This window comes from Desmodus rotundus, chromosome 10 (assembly GCF_022682495.2).
Source record: "Desmodus rotundus isolate HL8 chromosome 10, HLdesRot8A.1, whole genome shotgun sequence".
Taxonomy (NCBI): domain Eukaryota; kingdom Metazoa; phylum Chordata; class Mammalia; order Chiroptera; family Phyllostomidae; genus Desmodus; species Desmodus rotundus.
The window spans coordinates 1983002-2005785 of NC_071396.1; the positions used below are offsets into that span (position 1 = coordinate 1983002).

Sequence of the window (22784 nt, forward strand, 5' to 3'; positions counted from 1 at the left end):
ACGTGACTTTTTTCCCTGTATGCACATTTATTTTGCTTAAAATACTTTTAATATTCTCGATACAAAATTAAGTAGCTCTCTTATTAGCGATGCTGATCTTCACTTTAGTTAGGCAACTCAGGGGCAGAGGAGGGTCCTGATGAGGGACAGAACAGGGTAAACTGGGTCACGATCTCCAAACTACACGGAACGAACACGTCTGTTACGAACGTGATCAAGGTCAGAGACGTAATCGTAATTTAACAGTCTGTGCGGGCCAATCCTCTTAGGACTGATTTCCTGAAATTGACCATTTTTTAATCATTGAATTTCCTAATTTGCATTTAAGATACTGTATTTTAATAGGATGCTCATCTATATGGTCTTTTTTTCAGATTATGTAAACTCATGTTTATAAAATAGATGTCATTCAAACATTTAATGATTAAACATGACATGAATATAAAATTCTCAAGCTTCGTGTTCGCAGAGTTTTAAGTATCAACACAGTAAACAGCGAAGCAATCACTCACATGATGTTGATCCAGCAGCAGGCGCTGTGGGCCCATCGTACACCCCGTTGTTCAAAAAGACCTGAATTTCAGTGATAAAAGAGAAACTCGTTTTCTCGTGTGAATTTACATATTATAATGCAATATATACATTTCTCACGCGGTGGTTTTTATTTCCATTAGAAATACGTTGGCGGTCTTTAATTGCAAGTTGAAACTTGAAGGTGATGTCAGTATTTTTACCAGATGTTGTTTAAAAGAAAATGTTTAACAGTGAAAAATAGATAAAGAAATCTTAGCCCATTTAGCAATGATATTATGTCGAGAAGAATAAAGAAATGGAAGGAATAAAATCCAGCCCTTCAAAACACTCATAATTTAAAGTTAAATTCCCCATTAATAGGGGATAAATCTCCACATTTTATTTTAAAAGTAAACGGCTGCCATTCAGTGTTGACGAGAACAACACGGAAAAGGCGCAGGAGAGCCCTCCAGCGGCAGACACTGCAATGGAACCGTCGTGATGCTGCTCTTCCCGTGACGCTTAGGCCACCAGCATCGCAGCGGCAAAGCCCGATGCTCTGAGTGGCGTGGGGCAAAAGCTACGGGAGGGACGCAACCAGCCTCAGTCCCTGCATCTCGTGACATTGGACAGAAATACAGCAAAACCCGTTTAGATATGCGGGGGAACTGACGGGGGGGGGGGGGAAGAGAGCGGTCAGAATGTTTGGCAAAAAAAAAAAAACCCACCCAAATTTAAGTAAAAATAAATTTAGTGAAAAACATTAACTGAATCATATCTTTAAAGAGATTAATGACAAATAAAAATTTTTTTGCAAACTTATTAATCTGGAAAATATATATCTAAGCATTTACCCTATAGAGGATATGTAATTTCTCCAGTGACCACAGAATATTCATGTGCATGTATCATAGAGTGAACTGTAACAAATACTTTAGAAATTCCAAAAGGCAGCAGTTGTTAAAAAAAAAAAAATCAAGCCCGAGAAATATAGAAACACTGTCTTTAAAAAAACAGGTACATTAAAAACTCTTTCAAATTGCAATTCTAAACTCTTTAGAAATGATCAATAAGAGCACTTTAATAATCCACTCATTATATAATTTTGTCGGTCACTGAGAAATTAGTGATGAGTAATATTAGACATGGGATACAGTCAAAATTTTATAAACCCTTTAATTTTCTTTAGTTAATAAAAAAAGAGAACTACATGGCTGAAAAACTACCAGAACATCAAAATAAACCTACAAAAAAGAAAAGTAATGAAGTTAACAGTAATAACAACAACTTTATTAGTTTATGAGCCGGCAGTCACAATGCTGAGTGGAGCTAAAAGGATGCCCCTCACGCAGGTGTGAACGCGGGAGTGGAGACTGAAGCAGAGAACCAGCGGCGGCCGTGCGTTTGGTGAAGCACAAAAGTCTTGGAGAGCGGGGGAGAGCGTGAATAACTCAGTAATTATCTCCTCATTTGAATTTTAGGGTTGCACTTTAATATGTTTACCTATAATTTTCCAGAATAACTTAATTTTATTCAACAGATGGGAAAAGAAAATTCTGGAAAGAGAGAAGACCATCACATGTTGATGATATCATATATTAATGATATGTGATAGATTGATCATCTAAAGGTAATATACTGGTATATTATTGAGGGCCAAAAATATTCAGACAGGCCTGGCTGGTGTAGCTGAATGGACTGAGCGCTGGCCTGTGAACCAAAGAGTTGAGGTTCGATTCCCAGTCAGAACACATGCCTGGGTTTCGGGCCAGGTCCCCAGTAGGGGGTGCTAGAGAGGCAACCAGACATTGACGTTTCTCTCCCTCACTTTCTCCCTCCTTCTCCTCTCTCTAAAAATAAATTTTAAAAATCTTAAAAAAAAAAGAAACTTACCTTTAAAAATATTCTGACAAAATAGTTGCCTTAAGGTACTATTGTTACTGTGGTGGGGAAAAGGTTGCAGTCAAACTTTTAAGACTTTTAAAGGGTGATTGCCTTAGACTTCGGAGCTGCTCGAGCTCACGTGAGCCACGGTCTGAGACCAGAAATGATCATCTTACCTCAAAGTCATACTTTGTTGAATAATGAAGATTTTCCACAGAGAATTTGCACACTTCCTTTGAGTAACGTTGAACCTCAGCACCCCCGGTCCTGACTATCAAGTTGTAGTTTGTTTTGGGGCCATAGACGTGGTCGGGCTTCTCACAGGTCACGGACAGGCTGTTGTCTGAGTCCCGAGAGACCTTGACGTTCCTCACCTGGGTCGGGGCTACCGAAAGGAAGCAAGATCGGTCAAGCTCGCGCTGAGTGCTTACCTGACACTGTGTTTACAACAGAAACGGGTTCAGGTGTTCCTTAGGGAGGTACGGAGGAGAAAGCTCCAGCAGTACTTCCGGGAAACAACTGGAACAGAACATCGGAAATAAACCACCTATTCGTTCAGGGACCATTAGCTTCTACGCTGCACTCGAAGCCTCGAGCGTGCGTGCCGTCCCACCAAGAAGGCGCGGAGAACTGCAGGACCGAGGGGGAGGGAGGGTGCCGGCCGCCCTGCATGCTACCTGCGGCCTTCTTGCCGGGATCCGTGGGCAGCAAGCTGCAACTTGGCTCTGTTTTCTGGGACGTCACAGAAATCCAGGATTGGGACAAAAGCCTAGCACCTGAGAACCTGGACGTTTTCAACCCAAACCTCCAGGTCATTAAGAGCATTTTATGTCCAGCCTTGAGTAAGGCAAGTTGTCTTCATGCCAGCGAGGGCCTCTGTGGCCGCCGCTGTCGGCTTGCCCACGGCATCTCCTGTCCCCTGACCTCCTGGGCCTAACATTCACCTCTGAGCAGGTCTAGCTCGGGGTCTGGAAATGACAGAGATGCCAGGCAGGTAAAAGAGAGCCCCAGGTGGACAGGGCAACGCAAAGACAGAAAAACGCTAACAAGACATTTTCGTTGGAAGAAGCGTCTGGGCAGGGAAGCAGAGGTTAGCGAGGGAATGCTTTGTGGGTCAGGCAGCGTTAGGTGTCTGACCAGCGGCCCTTAGCATCTCTGGACACCAACGGCGGCAGTAGACAGCACCCCTCTCATCTAAGGGGGTCAGGGACTTCCGTGCCTGACATCTCACACGCGGTACCAGTTCATAGGCCCTCACGCTTTGCTTTCATAATCCTTACGATTATAGCTGAGGCATACAGAGGACCCAGGAAAAGTTTTTCAATCATTGTACTTTAAATAGTACAAACCCTAACAAACAGGCCAGATCCCGGCATTTCCCAAGTGGAGCATAAAGACATTGGTGCCGTATGTTACAAATGCTCCTACTTTGCTCCTGCCGTTCCTAGAAAAAAGGAAGCATTAAAGCATATAACTTACGTGCTTCTTTTGTTCGAAATGCACATATGCTGGGAGGTCCCTCACGTGGCGTTTTTCCCCCGACAGAGGCATACATTGTTACACAGTACCTCCTGTACGGCTCCAGCTCTTTCAAAGAACCACTGGTCACATTCTTATTCAGTTTATGACAGGGGCCATCTCAGGGAGGAAAAGAAAACATTACGTCATTACAAGTCAAGAGCAGCACACACTTAATTTGATGTCTACGCAACATCCTTCCTAGCCAGCTGTGATTGAGAAAATACGTGCAAATATATCCTTGGTGTTCAGAAGTACTCACAATGGCCAGCGATTATCCCGAACCAATTCCATTGTAACAAACAAAGTCAAGTGTTCAAAATTATGGCTGCATATAATTAGCTTGGTAAATAAACAATGTCATACGCTGAGGCACGTTTGCGAAGATGATCTTTCCTTCCTGAGCAAACAGCTCGCGGTGGATATTATGGAAGTCTTGACTTGTGATGTTTCAGAAAGATGATTTTTTTTTAAGCAACCCTTTTTCTAACACTTAAACTCCAAACGTGGACCCTTGATACTAGCTACTGTCAGGGATGTTAGATGAGTGACCCAGTCAGCCACGAACAACCAGGTCTACTCAGCGGTAGGTAATTCATGGCATCCGGGGAATGAGGGGGAGGTTCGTGCTGGCAGTAAAATGTGAGTCAGCTCTTACTGAAAGGTGGGTGAGACCGAAGAGGTGGAAGGGTGAATGCAAACCACCATGAGAGCAAGGATGATTTTGGATTGAGGGATGAGCCCGAGTAAGATGGTGGATTCTGGCTGGGGAGTCACGTGGGTGGTGGGACTTATTTAAATATGTCTGAACATTCAGGCAGGGAGTCAGCATTTGTGAAGATGAAAAGTCACTGGCCCCGGACTATTTCTGAGTAGGAAATAGCACTTATGGTGACAATAGGGTCAACCCCGTCCCCCCTGACTGGTGGGACTCAGGGGGTTGAGCGCTGCCCCACAAACCAAAAGGTCACAGGTTCAATTCCCAGTCAGAGCACATACCTTGTTTACAGGTCAGGTCCCCGTTAGGCATTTGGGGGTCTTTCTTCTCTTTGCTACACCCATCTATTCCTTCTAAAAATAAATAAATAAAACCTCTTTAAGAATGTCAACACCGTCACAATAAAAATAACACACAGATCTCTCTACGCGCCAAGTGCTGTTTGAAAGTGGTGGGAATGAGCGCCTGGCCATCCCCACATCTGATTTTAAAGACCAGAAAAGTGAGCTACGGAGATGTTAAGCCAGGGGTGTCCTGCCCAAGCTGTCCTGTGGCGTCTCTGGGCCACACTGGAAGAAGAAGCGTTGTCTTGGGCCACACATCAAATACACAAACAGTAACGAAAACTGAGGAACCAAAAACAGGTCTGTGCATAATTTTAGTGATGTCCACCACCACAGATAAGCAAACAAAGTCCTCCCGTAAGCACCCTCATTATGCGGTGGCCCTTTTGATAATATTTTAAAATCGTTGAGCAGGTCCCAAATCGGAGATCACTTATAGAGAAAACGCACCTAAGTAATAAAACTTAGTAATAAAACTAGGTAATGTTTTAAGTAAATCCATGATTTTCTGTTGGGCCAAGGGTTTCTGTTGGACCCCGCCCCCCTTCAGCGACCTGTCTGTGACCTAACGGGCAGGAGGAACAAAGCCCGGATGGGACTGGGCCTGGAGGTCTCAGGTCCCACTGTGCCTACTGTCTGGTGTGGACAAGGGACAAGGCTCTGCAGAGGGGCTGAGCTTTCGCTTAGGGTTGGACACCTCACTTCTGTGGGCCAGCCGGCTGTGCCCATGGACTTGCAGAAACTCTGTAAGAAAATATCTGGTCTAACGTTCGCACGTTCCTTGCCTCAGGGACTTGCCCACTGTCTCCGTGTCACCGCGGGCTGCTGGACAGCGAGAGACAGTGTCTGCTCTAACCTCGTTAAGGGTCTGTTCCCCAGAAATCCCCGAAGCTGGTGTTAATTGACTTAATGCCCGCCATTCTGGATCGAAATAAGTTTTGATTATGTGGTTCCACAAGGCTTTTATCCTAGCCAGTTTGGCAGCCAGTGCTTATGTGGATCGAGGTTTGGAGGAGGTCTGTCCGTGAGCCTGAATAGCGAGCTCAAAGCAGCGTAACTCACTCCCCTGGTATTTGGAGGGCAGCAGTTGTCTCCCAGAGATAGTCTTTCTCCAGCCTTTGGGGTTAAAGATGGGAACTAAGACAGACCAAGAAAGACAAACAGATGTTGGGGCGTGCTGGGCTTCCGTCATTTCGGGGGCCGGAGCGGTCACAGTGATCAGACAGGGGTCTGGAACACGGCCCGCAGGTGGCAGGCAGGTCACCGTGGCTATGCAGAGGGCGCCGGGCTCACTGCCTCAGTCCCCATGCCTAGTGCGTCCCGATTCCTGATTTCTCTTCCCCGACACGGAATTACATGCGGCGTGAATTACCTGGTTGGCAACAAAGAAGAAAATCACGAAAGAAAGTTGAAGGTGATTTCCAGGAGATCTCTGCTTTTTGGTCACTTCCAGCGCAGTAAAGCTTCTGAAGCTGCCCTGGAACTGTGGGGAGAATAGGAATAAAATGTAAAAATCAGGACATGGCGGAAACATTCTTCACACGGTAAGCATGCGTTACGAAGAGCCATATTTTACTCCATGCTGGATTAATAATGACGTTGTAAAAAAGACACCTGGTCACATTAGGTTTGCTTTTGGGGTCATGCAGCAGGGTCGCCGTGACCGGAGACAGTCCACCGACGCGCAGACTAACTGGGGACCCTGCTCCCTCTCCTGCACAGCACTGCCCAGCCACCTGGGATTTCTAGCCGTCTCTGGCAGAACCGATGGCGCCCCCTACAGTCCTTATGTGAAGTGTCCCTTCTCCTCGCCTCCAGGAACGTGTTATCGGGACTCTAATGAAGAATGTGGCAAATGCTCGTGTCAGAGACGTGAGGCACACCCCTTGGAGGCACAGGTCGGTGCGTTTGCCCATTTTTAACTGAGGTGCTCAAGTCTCATTTTGTAGTTCAAAAAAGTCTCTGGATTTTGGAAAAACGTTCTTAGTTTAAACAAATTAATGGTGGCTATTTTTTCACAATGGATGGCTTGGTCTTTTATTTCCTTAATGGCTTTATTCAAAGAGCAAGAGTGTTCAATTTTGATGATGTCCAATCGGTAAAATTTTTAAAATTATTCTTGCTTTCTATGCCTTCTAAGAAATTTTTGCTACACTAAAGTAGCAAAAACATCTCTCTCATGTCTTCCTCTAGATATTTTATAGTTTTAGCTTTAGCTTGGGTCTGCAACCCATTTTGAGTTAAGTTCTGTGTTTGTTGAGTGCCCCAAGAAGGGGCGGTGCTTGGGAAAAGCGGAGTTGACCGGGCGAGGCGGGAACAGTATCTCACTGAGCCCCCAGTGCGCTCCCACCACAGCCTCACATCAGCCCACGGCTCACAAACCCAACGGCACCAAGACTGGCCCCAGGTTGTTTATTTCCACGTTCTTCTATAAAAAAGTGACACAACTGTGTTTCTGAATCCCTTCTTCCAAATCTGTAACATCAATTTCTGTGAAACTCAAAGAATCATAACGATGGAAAAAGAAAAACTGTTTATGTAGGTATGTAAGTACTATACTCACTTCTAGGTTTTGTTTCAATAGTCTTACTTTGATTAGAAATGGCATAGTTTTCATAGGACACATTTGAAGTACAAGTATAATTTGTACTGGGTTCAAGGTTTTCTACTTCAATTTGCTTCTGATTTGAAACAGTATCACCTGAAAGAAATAAGTATTGCATATGAATGTATTAATACAATATGGCACGTAACTTTCTTTTTAGATTTCACATTTATAATTACTATCTATTAGATTGCAAACCTGTGCAAATAGCAAAAATAATGAAAAAAAGATCCTGAAAACTATTATCACAATGCACTATTTTACCACACTCAGCTTTAAAGGAAATGTTGGGAACTAGAGTGGAGTTTGAGAATGTGTCTTATTTAACTGCTGGAACTAGCGCATGGTTCTGTGTGCCGAACCGAGACCGCACCTGAGGTAGCTGTCACCTGACAGAGACCTCAGGTCCCTGTCTTATCGTCAGTCCGCACACATCTGGGCTGGCTTTCCTCAGGCCAGCATCGCAGCTGGACGTCTGTCCTGTACTCACCCCTGGGGGGGGGGTGTCTGTCCGTCTTCCCAAGTGTGGCCTAGCAAATGGCTTTGTGCAAAGAGAGGGAGGTTCCGCCTCAATCAGCTCAAATAAAAAGGGACTTAAAAAGCATTCAATCAGTAATCATTAAGTAGAAACGCTAGCTCGGCCCTGGCCCCCTCCCCCATATGAGCCTGGCTCATTCCTAGACGGCTCTCTTCCCGCTGCGCTTTCATCTGCGCGGGCCCGCCGTGGTCTGTGACTGTTGCTGCTGGTGGGCTGACCCAGTGAGCTCTGGCGTCGCCTGACCGCACGCTTGCTCCCCTTTCCTGCCCCTGGTGGCGCATCACCCCCTTCTTTCTGACGCTCCTCGCTGGGCACCTCTTCCACGGGGCCTTGTGGGGGACCGTTGCCAAGAGAACGCTTGCACATTAGTTGACTTTTACTATTTCAGGAGGGTTTTTGGAGGGGATTTGTCTGTTTTATAAATTCGAGTGGTATAGAGAATACCGTGATCTGACTGCAAATGTACCAGAGAGAGAGAGAGAGAGAGAGAGAGAACGAGGAGGAGGAGGACGAGAGGGAGAGAAAGAAGGAAGGCAGGAAGGGAACAACTTCCTACCACAAAAAGTTCTTGGATCAGCGCTATATTCTTACCACATTGGTGTCTGTACTGAACTTTACTTTCTTCACAAGTAAAATTTCCACTTTGTTCCCAAGTTAAACAAAGAGAAGTATCTGCGTCGTCCTCGTCCCCACACGTCTTTAACTGAAAACGGCCAGGACCTGTCAAGAAGACGATGCAGAAACAGGTGATGAGTATTTCATGCCATGTGCCCTATGCTGTTAGAGTCGCCGACATTCTATTCGTGACACAGAAATTACATTCCAGACAAGCGTTCGGATTCCTTTTGAAAAACTCGAAACTCGGGGCTTTGTGTTTCTCGATTGTTGTTTGTTCTTTTTTTGAACATCACACATGTCGGTAACGTTTTCTTTCGAACATATGCTACTTTTCAAAACCAGAGCCCAACGGACGTCCAGGTGCAATCGCATCTTTGCACATCTCAAAACACCTGGCCCGTTTTACTTCTTCGTTCTATGCTCACTTTTTTCCACAGGCCCTTGAGTTTTCCCTGAACGACTAGCACACAGAGTGCGGGGCTTCCTCTTGGCGAATGCCTTTTAAAAAAGTTGTCACTTTCTGTTTTTAACGGATCACTTATTTCAGTCATATTTAGAGGAAGTGTTTACGTGAAATGACATTTTTTTCAGGAAAACACTAGACGTAGCCTCCGTCAATGTTCATTCACTGGTCGGTAATCCGGAATTACGACAGGACGTGAGAGATTCGACACAGTGGCGTGGTCCCTGCCGCCCTTTCGCAGAGGTGGTTTGTGGAGACGCAGCAGCCAGGAGAGACCTCAGGCCCCGCTCTCGACAAAGCTGAGCCAGTGGGACCTCCTGAAGGCGCCCCCCCTCCCCCCCCCGCCCTGGGACTACTCGCTCTCCTTTTCTGTGTGAAAGTAGTTCTGCTCTTTCCTCAAACGTCAAGTCCTCAGCGTTGCAGTCTCGCCTGGTGTATTCCAGACACACCCGTGTTTAAACGGCTAAATATGTACACGTATGTATTTAGTGACGTGAATGAAGCGGAGGAGAAAAGTGAGCTCTCGGGGACAATCACCCCGTGGGCTGCGTGAGAGCAAATCTGCAGGAACTGCTCAGTGAAGGATGGACGTGTAGGGACGTAAGCAGAAGGCTTCTCTGGCTTTATCATCTTTGCTGGGGGAGGGGACCAGAGAGCTCGCCCACTCTCGTCCTGCTAGCTGCCTTCCCCTTCAGCCCTGTCCTGTCACCTGGGGACTCCCGGGCGTCTTGAAAGACACCCCGCACGACAAGGTACTGTGTGTGTCAATATACAAGTGGCCATCAATGTGTACTTACCTGGTGGGACATACAATGTTAAATTTTTATTTGGCTCGGTACATGAACTGTGAGATATGCTGACAGTCTTGGTTGCACATTCCTGCAGGCCAGAGATCTCACGGTTTTGACACGACATAGGGGAACATGTCACATCATCACCGACTTCTAGTTTTGCCTTGAAGGTGTGTCCACTGACATGATGGTAAGTCACAGAGATGCCTGCAAATTTGTGCTCTAAAAGAAGATAGATAAAACAGGGAGGTTTTATTTTTCAGAACAAAGAAACCTACCTTTAATGCAAACTCCTTAACACATGCTTTCAAAAATATCAGATTGTTCGTGAAACATCCCCAGGAACATGGAAAGAGAAGGAACACAGCCGGCACCCTCCCCCCCCTCCCCCCAGCATCTTCCCTAACTCCCTCCCCTGCTTCACCAAAGGCCCCTGCTTGTAAGTGAATGGAGATGGGGACACAGACGTGTTTTTCTTCCCGAGAAGCCTACAGTCGTTACCCACATCTCGAATTTCCCCTCACACTCACTTCCACCCCAAACAGACTCGCTCTCATTCCATCTCACAGACACCCAAAGGGAAGGTAAGTGGCTTCCCCCAAGTTGCTTAGCGCATGATTATTAGTCCTGGTCTGACAGAGATGATGACATCGAAGTCTCCTGCCCCCGAAGGAGAGGGACTCAGGCTCCTAAGATTTGGAAATAGTCGTAGGTGAGAAATGGGAGCCAGTGAGCGGAGCCTGCTGGGGTCTCAGAAGGGGTCTCAGAAGCTCGACCCGAAGAAGGACATAATGAGAGCACCCTCCGGAAGTGCCGCGCGCTGCCTCCCAGTGGGCAAACTTACCGCAGGTCGGCTTAGGCACAGTTGGAGCTGCAACAGAGACAAAAAATTCATGTTAGAGCATCTCTGCTCCCATCGTTTTGGGGTGGGGGTTGTGCAGGGACTCTCGGGCTAGGTTTAACAGACCACACAGCCTCGGCAATGCCTGGACCACGTGCTACACAAATGGGCTAGTTCTAGGGGATGTTTTTTGAATTCACCCGATCGCTGCAATGGCGATAATAATGACAAGACCTTTTGGCGCTCACATCTGACTGTGGTCGGCAACACGCAGTCAAGAACATTTTCGAGGTCCTGGACCCTTGACTTATCTCAAAATAGCTTTATAGAATTATAACCTCGGGTGTCCAACCTTTTGGCATCTCTGGGCCACACTGGCAGAAGAAGAGTTGTCTTGGGCCACACGTTAAATACGTTGCGACATGTAATCACCAACAAAATCTCACTGTGTTTGAAGTACAGGTACGATTTCGTGTTGGCCGAATTCACAGCCATCCTGGGCCACCTGTGGGTGGCCCGCGGGCTGTGGGTTGGACACCCCTGCGAGTCTAGACAGTTCTGTGGGCACATTTGTTTCAAAACATCAGAAAATAAGGCAAGCGCGGTTTCAATCTGTCTTTTGGCCTTCGGTAACTGTAATACATGCTCTCTCAACAGATGGAGACATGCCTTGTGTGAGCGTGAAATTTTACAGAACGGGGTGGAAACCGAGTGATTTCTGCTACTCTGGACTTTGAGCTGAAGGACCTGTGAAAGGTGGCCTCGCAGGCTCGGCCTCGGCGACGACAGCGGGGCCGTCTGTACCTCGGAGGCGCTGCCTCAGTTCACGCTGTGTGGCTGGGGCCCACGCCTTCACTACCCATCACCTGGATTGCAGCGTCCTGGGGTGGCATTGCTCGTTTTCACGCCACGACCCAGCCCCACTTTGAGAGAAAGGAGCCTTGGGCTATGTGGTCATTGCTGCCCACGTTTTTCATCAAGTCCCCACTCTTGGGGGACGCCCCTAGAGGGACGCCATAGGCTGTTACATCATGTACACTCTAGCCATTCTAGCCATTACGCCCTGCTGCCACCCGCTGGCACATGCCGTGGCCCCCGCCCGCAGGACTGCACCCCTCAACAGAACGTCTCAAAGAAAGGACCCTTCTGGGAGCACGTCCCAGGCGCGTGCTGGTACGGTGGCTGCGTGACTGGGGGTGAGGTTGTCACCTAGGATTGCAGTAGTGAGTGGGAGGTTGCTTGTTGTAGGGGCTGATGTTGCAAAGGTCGTGCCCAGATCTGCAAGGAAATGAACAAAGAATGAAGGTTAATGCGTTTGCCGCAGGGACGGCCGAGGGGGAGGACGACCCTGGGGCAAAGAGAACGGGCTCACCCCGTCTCCACCAGGGAACCGACACACGCCGTTTTCAAAATAAGATCCTGACTCGAAGATTTATCCCCACGAGGATCTTTAAGATGACTGATAGTCCACATAATTTGAATTAAACGTTGTGTAAGCTGACAGCCAAGGAAGGATTCGCTCATTGGCGTGATTCTTACCTGGTGTGTGAGCTTCCTCAAGTCCCTCCCTCTCTCTCAATCTTAACTCTCCTCATTGTAACTACTAAGAAGAATGCCAGTTCCTCTCTTGTTCATTTCATACCAGGCTTTTTGTATCTTCAGTCCTCACCACAGTCCGGTAAAATGAGCATCACTGCACCCATTTTACAGGAGGGAACACCGATACGCAGGAAGTATCGGTCCCGTGTGCCAAAGTTGGCTACCAAGGGAACGAGGCTGGATTTGGTCCCAGGGCTCCATCCACTCTTATAATATGAAGAAGAACATAAAATGTGCCCAGAAAAAGCTTCCTGGCATGCTTCTCTTGCCCGAATCCACAGCAATACACAGACATGTGCCAAGTACCCAGCCGCCCACATGTTTGCTGCTGCGTTCAGATTTCAAGTTTCCCTTTCTTTACCACCACCCAGCCCCCGAGCGCTGGCCCGACCTGAGGAATTGGAGGTGCTGTTGGAGATGCGTGTGGGTGAGGCAGCGGGGCTGCTGTGTGCGGGGCTGGGGGCAGTGGTGGCCAGGGCGGCGGTGGCTGCTGGGAAGGCGCTGGAGGGGGCCGTCTCTGCCGGAGTCCCTGCAATCAGAAAGGCCGTCAGCACTGTCCCTCAGCCCTGCCACATGGGGGGTGGGGAGCAGGGGCCAGACAGCTGACGTGGACAGGATTACTGAGGCTAAGCCGAGCAGCAGATGACCCGTCCCTTCCATCACACCCTAGGACATACGCCCTGCCCGATGTTGGGACTCAGCGAGGTGGTGAGAGAGGTGCGCTGAAGGGCTGACAGCTGGAAATCCATGAGGCTTCACCGTCAGAGCCCGAATGTTAAATGTTTGGGACCTCGGGGGCGGCTTGGACAGCCCGCAGAACCCAAATTCCAGCCAAGTGACAGAGGGGCGCTGGCATGCTGGCGCCGAGAGCCCAGGGGCGGGGACAGGCTGTGTTAGGTCGACACAGGGGGAAGCGTGGCACCCCGCGTGCCGAGGGCCTCGTGCGGGGTGCGCCCCTCTCTGGGGAGGGGCCCCCGGCGCAGCTGCTTAGTTCTGTTTTTCTTACAGTAGGGCTGAGCCCGCTCCTGCCTGAGCAGCCGCGGAGCTCCAGGTATTCCCTGTCCTGCGGATGCTTCCGATTCTGCTCTCACTCCGTGGGCACCCCTGACCGGAAACATCAAACTGCCTTAGAACCAAAGGGGGTCCCTGGCACCCCGACATCATGGTCTTCCTTTTCCCGTCGTGGGAGAGCCCATCGGGGCAGAACGAGGGGCCGCAGCCGCACAGGTGCCAGGCCGGGCAGTCCAGCACAGGTGGCCAGTGTGTGCCCACCGGGTGGCGTCACAGCCAAAGCCGAAGGACTATAAGCCAGTCCCTGTGTAAGCTTGTCAGGCTGCCTCGGTGTCTGGGTCCCCCTCCCGTGACATCACAGCCCTCAGCTCCTGATATTCGCAGCCTGACTCTGGTGTGTCAGTGGTGCCTGGTCTGAAAACGGGACCTCCTGCGGCCACTCCCTCATGCTCACAGGGACACCCCCATTAGGACGGAAAAGGCACCTTCCAAAATTTTGGGTTCGGGGTCCCAGTGCTGTCTTCAAAAGCCACTCCAGCCCCTCAGGGAACAAAACCAGCAAAGAAGGAGCAGCGTAGCCGGGAGGTCCTCAGGAGTGGACCCCGACAGGACCAGAACAGGAGAAAGGCTTTGCATCCTTTCAGAAGAGAATTTAGACACAGAACTGACCCTCAGTGGAGTTTTCAAACCAGCTGGGTTTGTTTCCAGCCTTTTGGGGCTTTTCTTTTTCCAAGAGACCCCGGTCCGCATGCCACTCAGAGGCCCCCGCCAAGCCCCGTATCACCCCATTTCATCTGACAGCTACCGTCCCTCGCATAGGGGATCTCCAGGAAGGCGTAGGAGTGGCATTCACAATTTAACTGGGCTAATTCACTCTAATAGATTTTTAACGAGTGACCTTAGCCGCCGGGAGGGTTCCTTCATCAGGGCAGAGCAGACCCATGAGTCTGCACGGCCACCAGCCCGGCCGGCTGGTCCTCTCTGGTCCTTTTCCAGCTCCTTCCCCGCCACAATTTCCCAATCTGCCCATTTGCTAGAAGCTCCAGATTGTTTTTTTTGTTTTTTTTCACTGCAGCTGCCATGGCGACAGCAACAAACAGCTCTTTTCCTGGCTGTAAAGTCAGTAGGTCGCCTGGGATGGGGATTTACGCCGAGGGAGCAGGTTGACAACTTTCAAAGAGCCATCATTCGATCTGACAGGCGTCACCCCCTCTGCATTTGATTCGGGTACAGCGCAGGCTGCCCCCCCAGGGCTCCTCACCCGCCCTTTTGCCCTCCAGGCGCTGGGGTCCCGGGTTCATCCGTGTGGCTGAGCCGGCTGTAACCCGACAAGCATGCCTGCATTTCAGGATACAAAGGGGCCCCTAGACGTGATTTAGACACTGACTTTGGAAAGTTAAGGGAGGGGCCGTGTCTCCTGGTTTTTATAAACACAAAGATGCTAAGCTCAAAGCATCTCGATGTTCCAAGGGGGATGGGAGCATCTACTTCCTCTCATTACCTCATCCTTTGCAAAAGCAATTTAATGTCTCAGGGCTAACAAAAGTCACCTGCTCTTCACTGTCTGGTTTTTCTGGAAGGAGGTCTTTAAGTAAAGGCTTCCTTCCGAATGTGGGTCTTTATTCCTAGAAAGCTCTCTTCTGTGGACACGTGGCCCAAATAAAAAGAAACACAGAGACGATCCCTGAATAAATATATCTTGCTCAGCGTGGTTTTCCCGTGTCTCATAATTCTCCTCCTCACCACTTCCTCTCTGGGACAAGCACCTCTGGGACGTGGTCCCTCAGGCTAACTGTGAAAGCATCCATCCATCCAACGAACAGGTGTCCTTCACCCTCCTGTGTTTCGCCCCTCGCCCCGTCCTGAAACATAGGCGGTTTTCACGCGTCCACACATTTGCACAAGTCTAACCCCGCAAACCTGCTGGCTCCTGGCCGCCCGGGGCCGGAGTGAGTGAGAGTGGGGGAGCCACGCGGGGTGCCTGAGAGTCAGGTCCGGCAGCGGGTGCCTGGGGGTCTGTGGACGGTGCAAAGGGAGGCCCCGGTGCTGATGTGGCATCTAAGGTAAGAAAGTGACATCACTTCATCAACAGGTCCCCGCTGCAGGTGGAAAAGTTAAACACTAGGAGGCTACAAGGGGCCAGTAACCGTGACCATCTACCAAACTCTGAAATGACCCGCTCTATGAAAACATGTGTCTGCCCGGATTTACTTCATTGACTTAATTTTTAAAAAAAAGTAATGCAAATATCCCTGGGGAGGGAACCCCAAATAACAAAGCTAGATTATTAATCATCACTGTATTTAAAAAAATAATAAATTGTCTCCCATAATTTTCTGGTGCGGAGGAGCTGGACTGGAGCTGAGAAAGCCTCTGCTTTGGGGTGACAGCCCAGCAGCACAGGGCTGACAGAGCCCGAGGCGGGGTGTGCTGGCTACAGAAAACCGGAGTGAGCACAGACCAGAGGCAGCCTGGGGAGAGCTGAGGGCCCCAGAGAGCCCCTGACCTGCCTCCTGGATGGTACCCGTGGGGAGTTCCCCTCCTGTCCTCCCTCCTCCCCCAGCAAGGTGAGCCTTCCTGACGCTGCCCGGCCACTACTTCATAAACACCGAGACTCCCTGCATTTTAGACACGTTACCACAACCAACTGCCTGGAAACTGAGCACAGGGTTCCGTTAAAGAAACCCTGTTGTGGGAACTTTAGAATGATAACGACAAAGAGACAGGCTCCCGTCTTCCGGCTTCAGGTGCCTTGCGCGCAGACCTGTCACACGGGGCCCGCTGGCCGTGTCCCGAGCGGGCATCTCTGTGGATGGGCCCCCGGCACTAAGAGGTGGCATGACTTCTGGGGAGCCGCTGTCTGGCTCAGAGGTGCTTGCGGGTGAGGGTGGCGTGGTGTGGGCAGGAGAGTGGACGTCTGGAGGGTGAGTGCCAGGGCCTCCGGGTTCGCTCAGTCCTGCGGCATTCGTGGGAGACAGAGGAGGAGAAGGTGAATATACGCATCGTCCTGCTGTGTTTATAATCCGCAGACACGCGCGTGTGTGCGCACACACCATCCAGGTGCCAGACGTGGTGCGTGGCATGCATACGGAGGTGTGTGTGTGTGTGTAAATGCACACGCATCTGTACACGAGCATGCGTACGAGTAGACATGCACAGAAACAGGGATACGGTGTAGAGACTCAGAGGTGATGTCAGCTGCCGCGCAGTGGCCGTGCCTAGCAGGGGCGAGGCTAGTGCAGTTGAAACAGCTGTTTCCCACCGTCTTGCTGGGCAAGCACTGGATTCCCGACTGTCCAGGGCAGCGGGGGTCAGAAGGACGAGGCCCATGGAAACAAACAGGAAAAGGCTGATCCACAAGGAAAAGAACAGAAAAAGACGGAGTCGAACAGGGATTGGTAGGAGGGCGAGCTTTGCAAGAAGAAATAAAAGACCGAAGCCTACATACGCACTAATTTTTAAAAAAAATAAATCAGATTCAGAGCAAGCAAAGACTGGGTGAAAGACTAGAAAACAAAATTCACAAACAGGTGTAATACAAATGACCCAAGTCTACAGAAAAAGGGTTCGTTTTTCGTAACCGCGGGCACCCACCCCTGAGATCCAGGAGACACAGTGTCCAGGCTCAGTGTTTGGAGAGAAGACGGGGGTGCTGTGTGTTGTGGGGACAAGCGTGTGCACGGCTGAGGTGAGTACACCAGGTCCTGCAGGGCAGGCGAGCCCGCACCTCGGGTTACACGCCTCGTTGTCGTGTTGGGGCTCTCTGAGCAAGTGCGTTTCCGTAAAAGAGAAACGGGGAAATGCGCCAAAATTGGTTTTAAACGAAAAAAGAAGCACATCGTGATCTGTGGACCCTGGGATTATAGGAGGGTACGGTTTCTAAGTTTTCCATGTGTGACATGTGTTTACTTCTATGAATAGCGAATTAGCAGTTTTCCGTGTTTAATGAACCAAAAGTGGGCTGTGCCACTCAAGTATTTTAGGTGATTCAGTTCAACACGTTTAGAAAAATGAAGTGGCACAAATGTGGGGAGAGAGAGTGATGAGACAGGAAAGAATTAAGGACTGGAATGGAGAGGCTACTGAGCAGGGAATTAAGAATATGCAAATAGAGACGACAGACAGAAGTCCTGGCTTCGTTCATTAATATCAAACCTAAAGTGAAGTCCATTTTTCCTGGATTCAGATAAAAGCCTTCCGAACTCACTGAACGGCTGCAGCGGTCGTGAAACACCGCAGACTGTTCGGTGATTACAGAGTGATGGCCCAGTTGTTACATGTTATCTCCCCAAGAAAACGTCCAGTTCCTCCCATCTCACATCCTAATGACTCACAGACCAATCCTCTCACTGTGGGCGTTCGCCCATCAGTACCTGTCGACACAGCCAACGCACAGGCAGGTAGCTGCTTCCTGTCCTTGGTGTAAAACCTTACGCCTAACCTTAGTCCCCTCTTACCTGCTCTACCTGACCGAAAGAAAGGGAGGGAGGTGGACAAAAGACAGGAGGAAGAGAGGGAGGGAGAAAGGAGACGGGAAAAGGAGGGAAGGAGGACCTCCAAATCCTGTGCATTTGAGTCTCTCTCGTCACTGTAAACTTGGCCAATGATTTGTTTGTTGTTTTAGGTTAAACTACCTTCATTGCTGGCAGGGGCTGAGGCATCTGCTTGGGGAAAATGTAGCGACCTTCTGCCTTTATTTCTGAGCCCTCTCTCTTGTCAGGTGTGAATGACAGAGACCAGAGAAGAATCACTCCGAGTCCCCCAAGCCACTGTACTACACTATTTGGATGAGCAGCATTCTGGAAGATGACTTTTAGCCAAAGAAATTCGGTCCAGGGTGGATGGAGAAAAGCTGCCTAGAGGGTCTTTGCACACCCTCAAGCTGGGTGCCCATTCCCTTGTTCCTCCGATTAGAATTCCGTTTAGAATTAGAAAAGATGCTTCCATTGCCAAGTCTACCTCGCCCCTGCACCCCGACTTTGGACATACTTCTGGTTTCCAGGGAGAGACAGTTCTCACTTGCATTTGGGGTCCAGTTTTAACTCACTTGGGCTCACCGTTCGGAGGCTCCAATAACAGGGTCAGGGCAGAGATAACAGAACTCTCTCAGTGAAGGGGTGGTCGTCCAGCACTTGAGACATTCCCTCCCACCCACGCATCCCCACCCCCTCCCGCAACAACCGCCGTTTCTATGGTTGGGACGAGCTTGCTCCTCCTTAAAGGGTGCAGGTGCCGAGTGGCGTGTGAGTGGCCTAAACCCACTACCGGGTGCCAAGGCATCCCGCATGTCCCTAGCTTTATAAACTTCTCTGCCACATCACAGAAGTGTAGAAAGCTGACATCGGATCCTTTTGAAAAACAAAAGAGTGTGTTTCTTAGGCAGATCCCGGAGTGCTTCATTACTATTTGCATGCTTCTTTGGGTCCGTCGTTCGGAATGAGTTTTCATTAATTACAGCAAGGCTTCTTTGAGTAACCCAACCCTCAGAACTTGGCCAACGGGCCTGTTAGCCTGGGGCATCCTGCCTATTGCGTCAGAATGGCCTTTTGGTCTTATCCCTTTCTTGATTCCTACTTCCAACCAGGTACTTAATCAGGAAATCAATAATACATGTTCAATGGCAGTAACATTTAAGTGATAGAATTCATTTTTAACCAAATGCAACCTAATACTTCTCTCTTACTTTGCATGTAACATGTATACATTTAGTTTCAGCATCTATGTTGTTTAACTGTAACAACAGGACTAGGGCACTTGATAAGACTGTGTTCAGGTGTGGCAGCAGAATTTAGAAATAATTGTCACAAAATATCCGAAGAGTCTCAAAGCTTTCCCCTGAAGGAATGTATGTTTTACAAACAATTCTGTTTAAACTTCTCTCTAATCTCTCAAATAATTGCTTAACCTGTTTTTTTTTTAAATATGGTTTTGTAATCTAACTTGAGTTGATTTATTTGCTATGTTAAAATGCAAAGAGATTGGAATCTGTTGTGTGATTTACTATAAAGTTAGAGAAAAGCTGCACTTCATATACAATAACATATATACAAATAATATGTTCGGGCAGTTATCGAACTTTGTATCTTATAAGCAGAAACATTAAGAACAAGAAAACATTCTAGTCATGAAAATCTGTCCTTACGGAAGGATTGCATTAGATAATCACAAAAAATCCTATCACAATAAACATAAACGTTGCAACAAAAAAATAAAATAAGTAAAATGCAAATATTAATTCTTACCAGAAGTAACGGAAACAGAGGTATCTCCTAAAAAAAAAAGGAAAACAGACATCTCTTAGAAAGTTTCAAATTTCATCCATACATATGTAAATAAAAATATCTATATACCTCTCATTTCTGCTAGTTAACGTTCACAAAGTGACAATTTTCGGTACCTTTCACCCCGGTAAAACTACCTTCCTTCTCTTAGTGCTAGGTGTGCAAAGCCTAATTGTGTCAAACCATGCTATAAGTTTTCGAATTCTCAGGTAAAACAGGAAAAATAACAGGACAAAGGAGAGCTATTGGGATTACGTTCAAGCCTGCAAAAGACTTGGGAAAGTTTCCCCAAATGCGTCATTGATGTTTTAGGTCATGGTTGTCCATCGAGCTCCTGCTGTGTGCTAGCATGATGCCACATTCCAGGGATGGAATGGGACCAGGACAGAGCGATCCCCTGCCCCAGATAAGCTTGGTTTGGTGTGAAATGTAGACCAAAAAATTCAAAAATGCCGTAGAGCAGCTGAGACAACAGGCCAGCGACAAGGAGGCTGACTTTCCCCGAGCGGTGGGGGCCATCGCCACAGGACGCGGAGGAGAAATCCCACAGTGGATTCGATGGCAGAGAAAGGCGGACGGTCTCGTGGCTCTGCCACCAAATCCACAGACCACGGCGCGCTGTGGCTCTGATTTATTGCCACCAAAGCACGGGCAGAGCATTCTCTAAAAAGGAATGAAAGGCTGTCACATGCTTATTATGGAAACGAGAAAAGGTGCTGGGAACAGGAGGAAGCGCTTTCGTTTTTGACAACAGCACTGTGACTACTAAACATGCCAGAAGTGTCTCCAGCCAGCGGACTCCTCACCAGCCCCCTGTGCTCGATGCCTCAGAGACACTAATTTCGTTCTGATTGGTTCAGAAGCAATGCCTTTCTCACAGAAATATGTGACATGGCGCTATTTTAATCTCAGTTTTGAAAAGGAGAGGAGAGCAAGGTAAATGACCAAAATGGACAATTTCTAGAGATTTATCTTTTTTTGAAGACTCATCGAAGAATGGCGTATTATTATACCCTTCGCTAGTATTTTCCCTCTTAAGCATCGCAGCAACCCCGAGAAGCTTAGAGAAGTCGAGTGTCTGGCCAAGTTTGCAAGGCTAGCGTGGGCTCGCCCGGGCTTGACCTTGTGCCTGTGTGACTCTGCAGGCCAGGCTCTGAACCCCCCGGGCATCCTGCCTCCTCCTCCTTATAGTCCTGTCTCTCCAGCAGAGCTAGCCCTTGAGTTAGGTTCCATGGAGATTCCCGTTTAGTAAAAAAAAAAGCTCGCAAGCTAAGTAAAAATCATCTTAGACAGAACTGGACTACAGAGTTAATGACTTAAAGTGCTGGAACAAAGTGGACCCAACCAGAGGCATTCAGATCCAATTCTGTAGAGATGGTACAGACAACCATGAGAAAATTCAGAGAGGTGTCAGTCTAATTTAGGAAAGAACATTGTTTTGACAGGCAAGTAAAGCTGCGGTGACATCCAACTCACAGGCCCCCGGTTTAGCCGGGAGGAGGCTTTGGGGCTGGGGACCAGAATAAGCTCTCTGCACCTGTCCCTCTTCGTCCGCCTGTTTCTGTACTTACACATCTTTGTCCGCACCTGTGGTCCATCTCTGCGTATGTCTGTGTCTGTACTACTGGTTTTATCGCGGCTCCGTATTCGACATTCCTCCAAGCCCTTTAATCTTTAACGCAACACTATTTAGCACCCGGGGAAGTCACCACAAAAGGGAAAGATGAACCCCACTTCTCTTTCTTCTGTGTTCATGCTCACGTCCCACAAAGGCTTCCCAAGTGGAACGTGGGAAGCTTCCCAACAGCAATTTTTACACCTACCCCAGACTCGGAACCTCAATTTCTGCACTGAGTGATTGTTAGACTATATGAAAACACTGCGCCTTATCTTGTGTTTTATTTCATTTTCTTTGTAGGAACAAATCACACACACACACGCACACACACACAGCCTTATCTTTTGCAAAGAAAATGCCACACCTTCAGCGTCACAGTTTCGAATCCGGGTAAAACTTAAACTGCTTGTTCTCATGGTTGCAACATCGTTATCAGCGGGTGTCTGAGTCACCGATACGCTTTTAGTTAACGTCATAAATCACGTGAGAATTATTTAGGCACTCGAAAGTCAGTCATGGAAGCACTCTAAAATAATTTTTTAAAAAAATGCGAGCCACTCCCAGAGTGAAGGCTGGATCCTTAAGAAAAAACATCCAGATACCAGAGCAAAGGGACTTGAAGCAGTTTTCATTTCAATAAGCCATGTCCACTAGGTTGCATAATCTTTTAATTTCAGGTATTTTTTGAAATATAAACAAATTGACTGCAAATCTCAAATTAGAAACACGAATGGGTGTATTATAATAAAGACAAGGTGTCCCTATTTCTAAAGTATGAACTGCATTTTAAACCCTCTCTTACATTCGACAAGCACACCAAATGAATTTAATAAAATAGAGCGCAGTAATATACTTAGTGCTTTTATATATTAGTCTTTGACTTTACTCTTCTGAGAAATACATATACATATACTTTTTCAATGTTAAGTATGTGGATTTTCATTTAGACAAAGGTGTTTCTACAAGTATTCCAGTAGGTGGCGCCATAGAACCAGAAATGTGCCAACCATTAAGTGGGGCTCCTCCCTCAACTCTGGAGAGAATCAAACAGTGGAACTGACCTTGGACGGTACACGGAGTGAGACTCAGGTCACAGAGCCCTGATCTTCAAAGCTGCGTTATTCTAAGTCATGAATTTATCGGTCCTGAATTTACCTCTCCCAATATGTTCCTTTATTCAAAGTTACCTTGACGTCACACCCCCAAGTCCCCATCGGAGATTTTGGCAAAAACTAGGCATCAGTTGAGTGAAAATAATATTTGAAAAGAGGCACCTGGGCTGTGAATACCACCTTCCCACCCTCCTCTCCCCGCCCGCCGCCCCCAAAGGAACGGAATGCCATTTCCACAGGGATGTATACGGGTCTGCTTTGGCAAGTCTCTTAAACGCACAAGGTCGGAAGGGTGAGATGGAATAGATGGAATACGCACTCGTTCTCAGC

At 48.2% G+C, this 22784-nt stretch overlaps 1 protein-coding gene across 4 annotated transcripts in view; it reads right to left on the reverse strand.

Annotated features, from left to right (window-relative positions):
• The window catches only part of PTPRC (protein tyrosine phosphatase receptor type C), an 85778-nt gene that overhangs the window by 25585 nt on the left and 37409 nt on the right, over nt 1-22784 (reverse strand). The window contains exons 3-16 of one of the 4 annotated variants that reach the window (XM_053913014.2): nt 19686-19712; nt 16208-16399; nt 15364-15501; nt 12824-12961; nt 12043-12111; nt 10837-10863; nt 9999-10214; nt 8712-8840; nt 7541-7678; nt 6350-6460; nt 4915-4986; nt 3877-4035; nt 2574-2782; nt 513-573 (exon numbers count right to left, since the gene is read on the reverse strand). In XM_053913014.2, coding sequence (XP_053768989.1) covers nt 513-573; nt 2574-2782; nt 3877-4035; nt 4915-4986; nt 6350-6460; nt 7541-7678; nt 8712-8840; nt 9999-10214; nt 10837-10863; nt 12043-12111; nt 12824-12961; nt 15364-15501; nt 16208-16399; nt 19686-19712 — 1686 coding nt within the window. The remainder of the gene's footprint in view (nt 1-512; nt 574-2573; nt 2783-3876; nt 4036-4914; nt 4987-6349; nt 6461-7540; nt 7679-8711; nt 8841-9998; nt 10215-10836; nt 10864-12042; nt 12112-12823; nt 12962-15363; nt 15502-16207; nt 16400-19685; nt 19713-22784) is intronic. The other 3 variants (XM_053913015.2, XM_053913016.2, XM_024576138.4) reach the window with 3 other exon arrangements.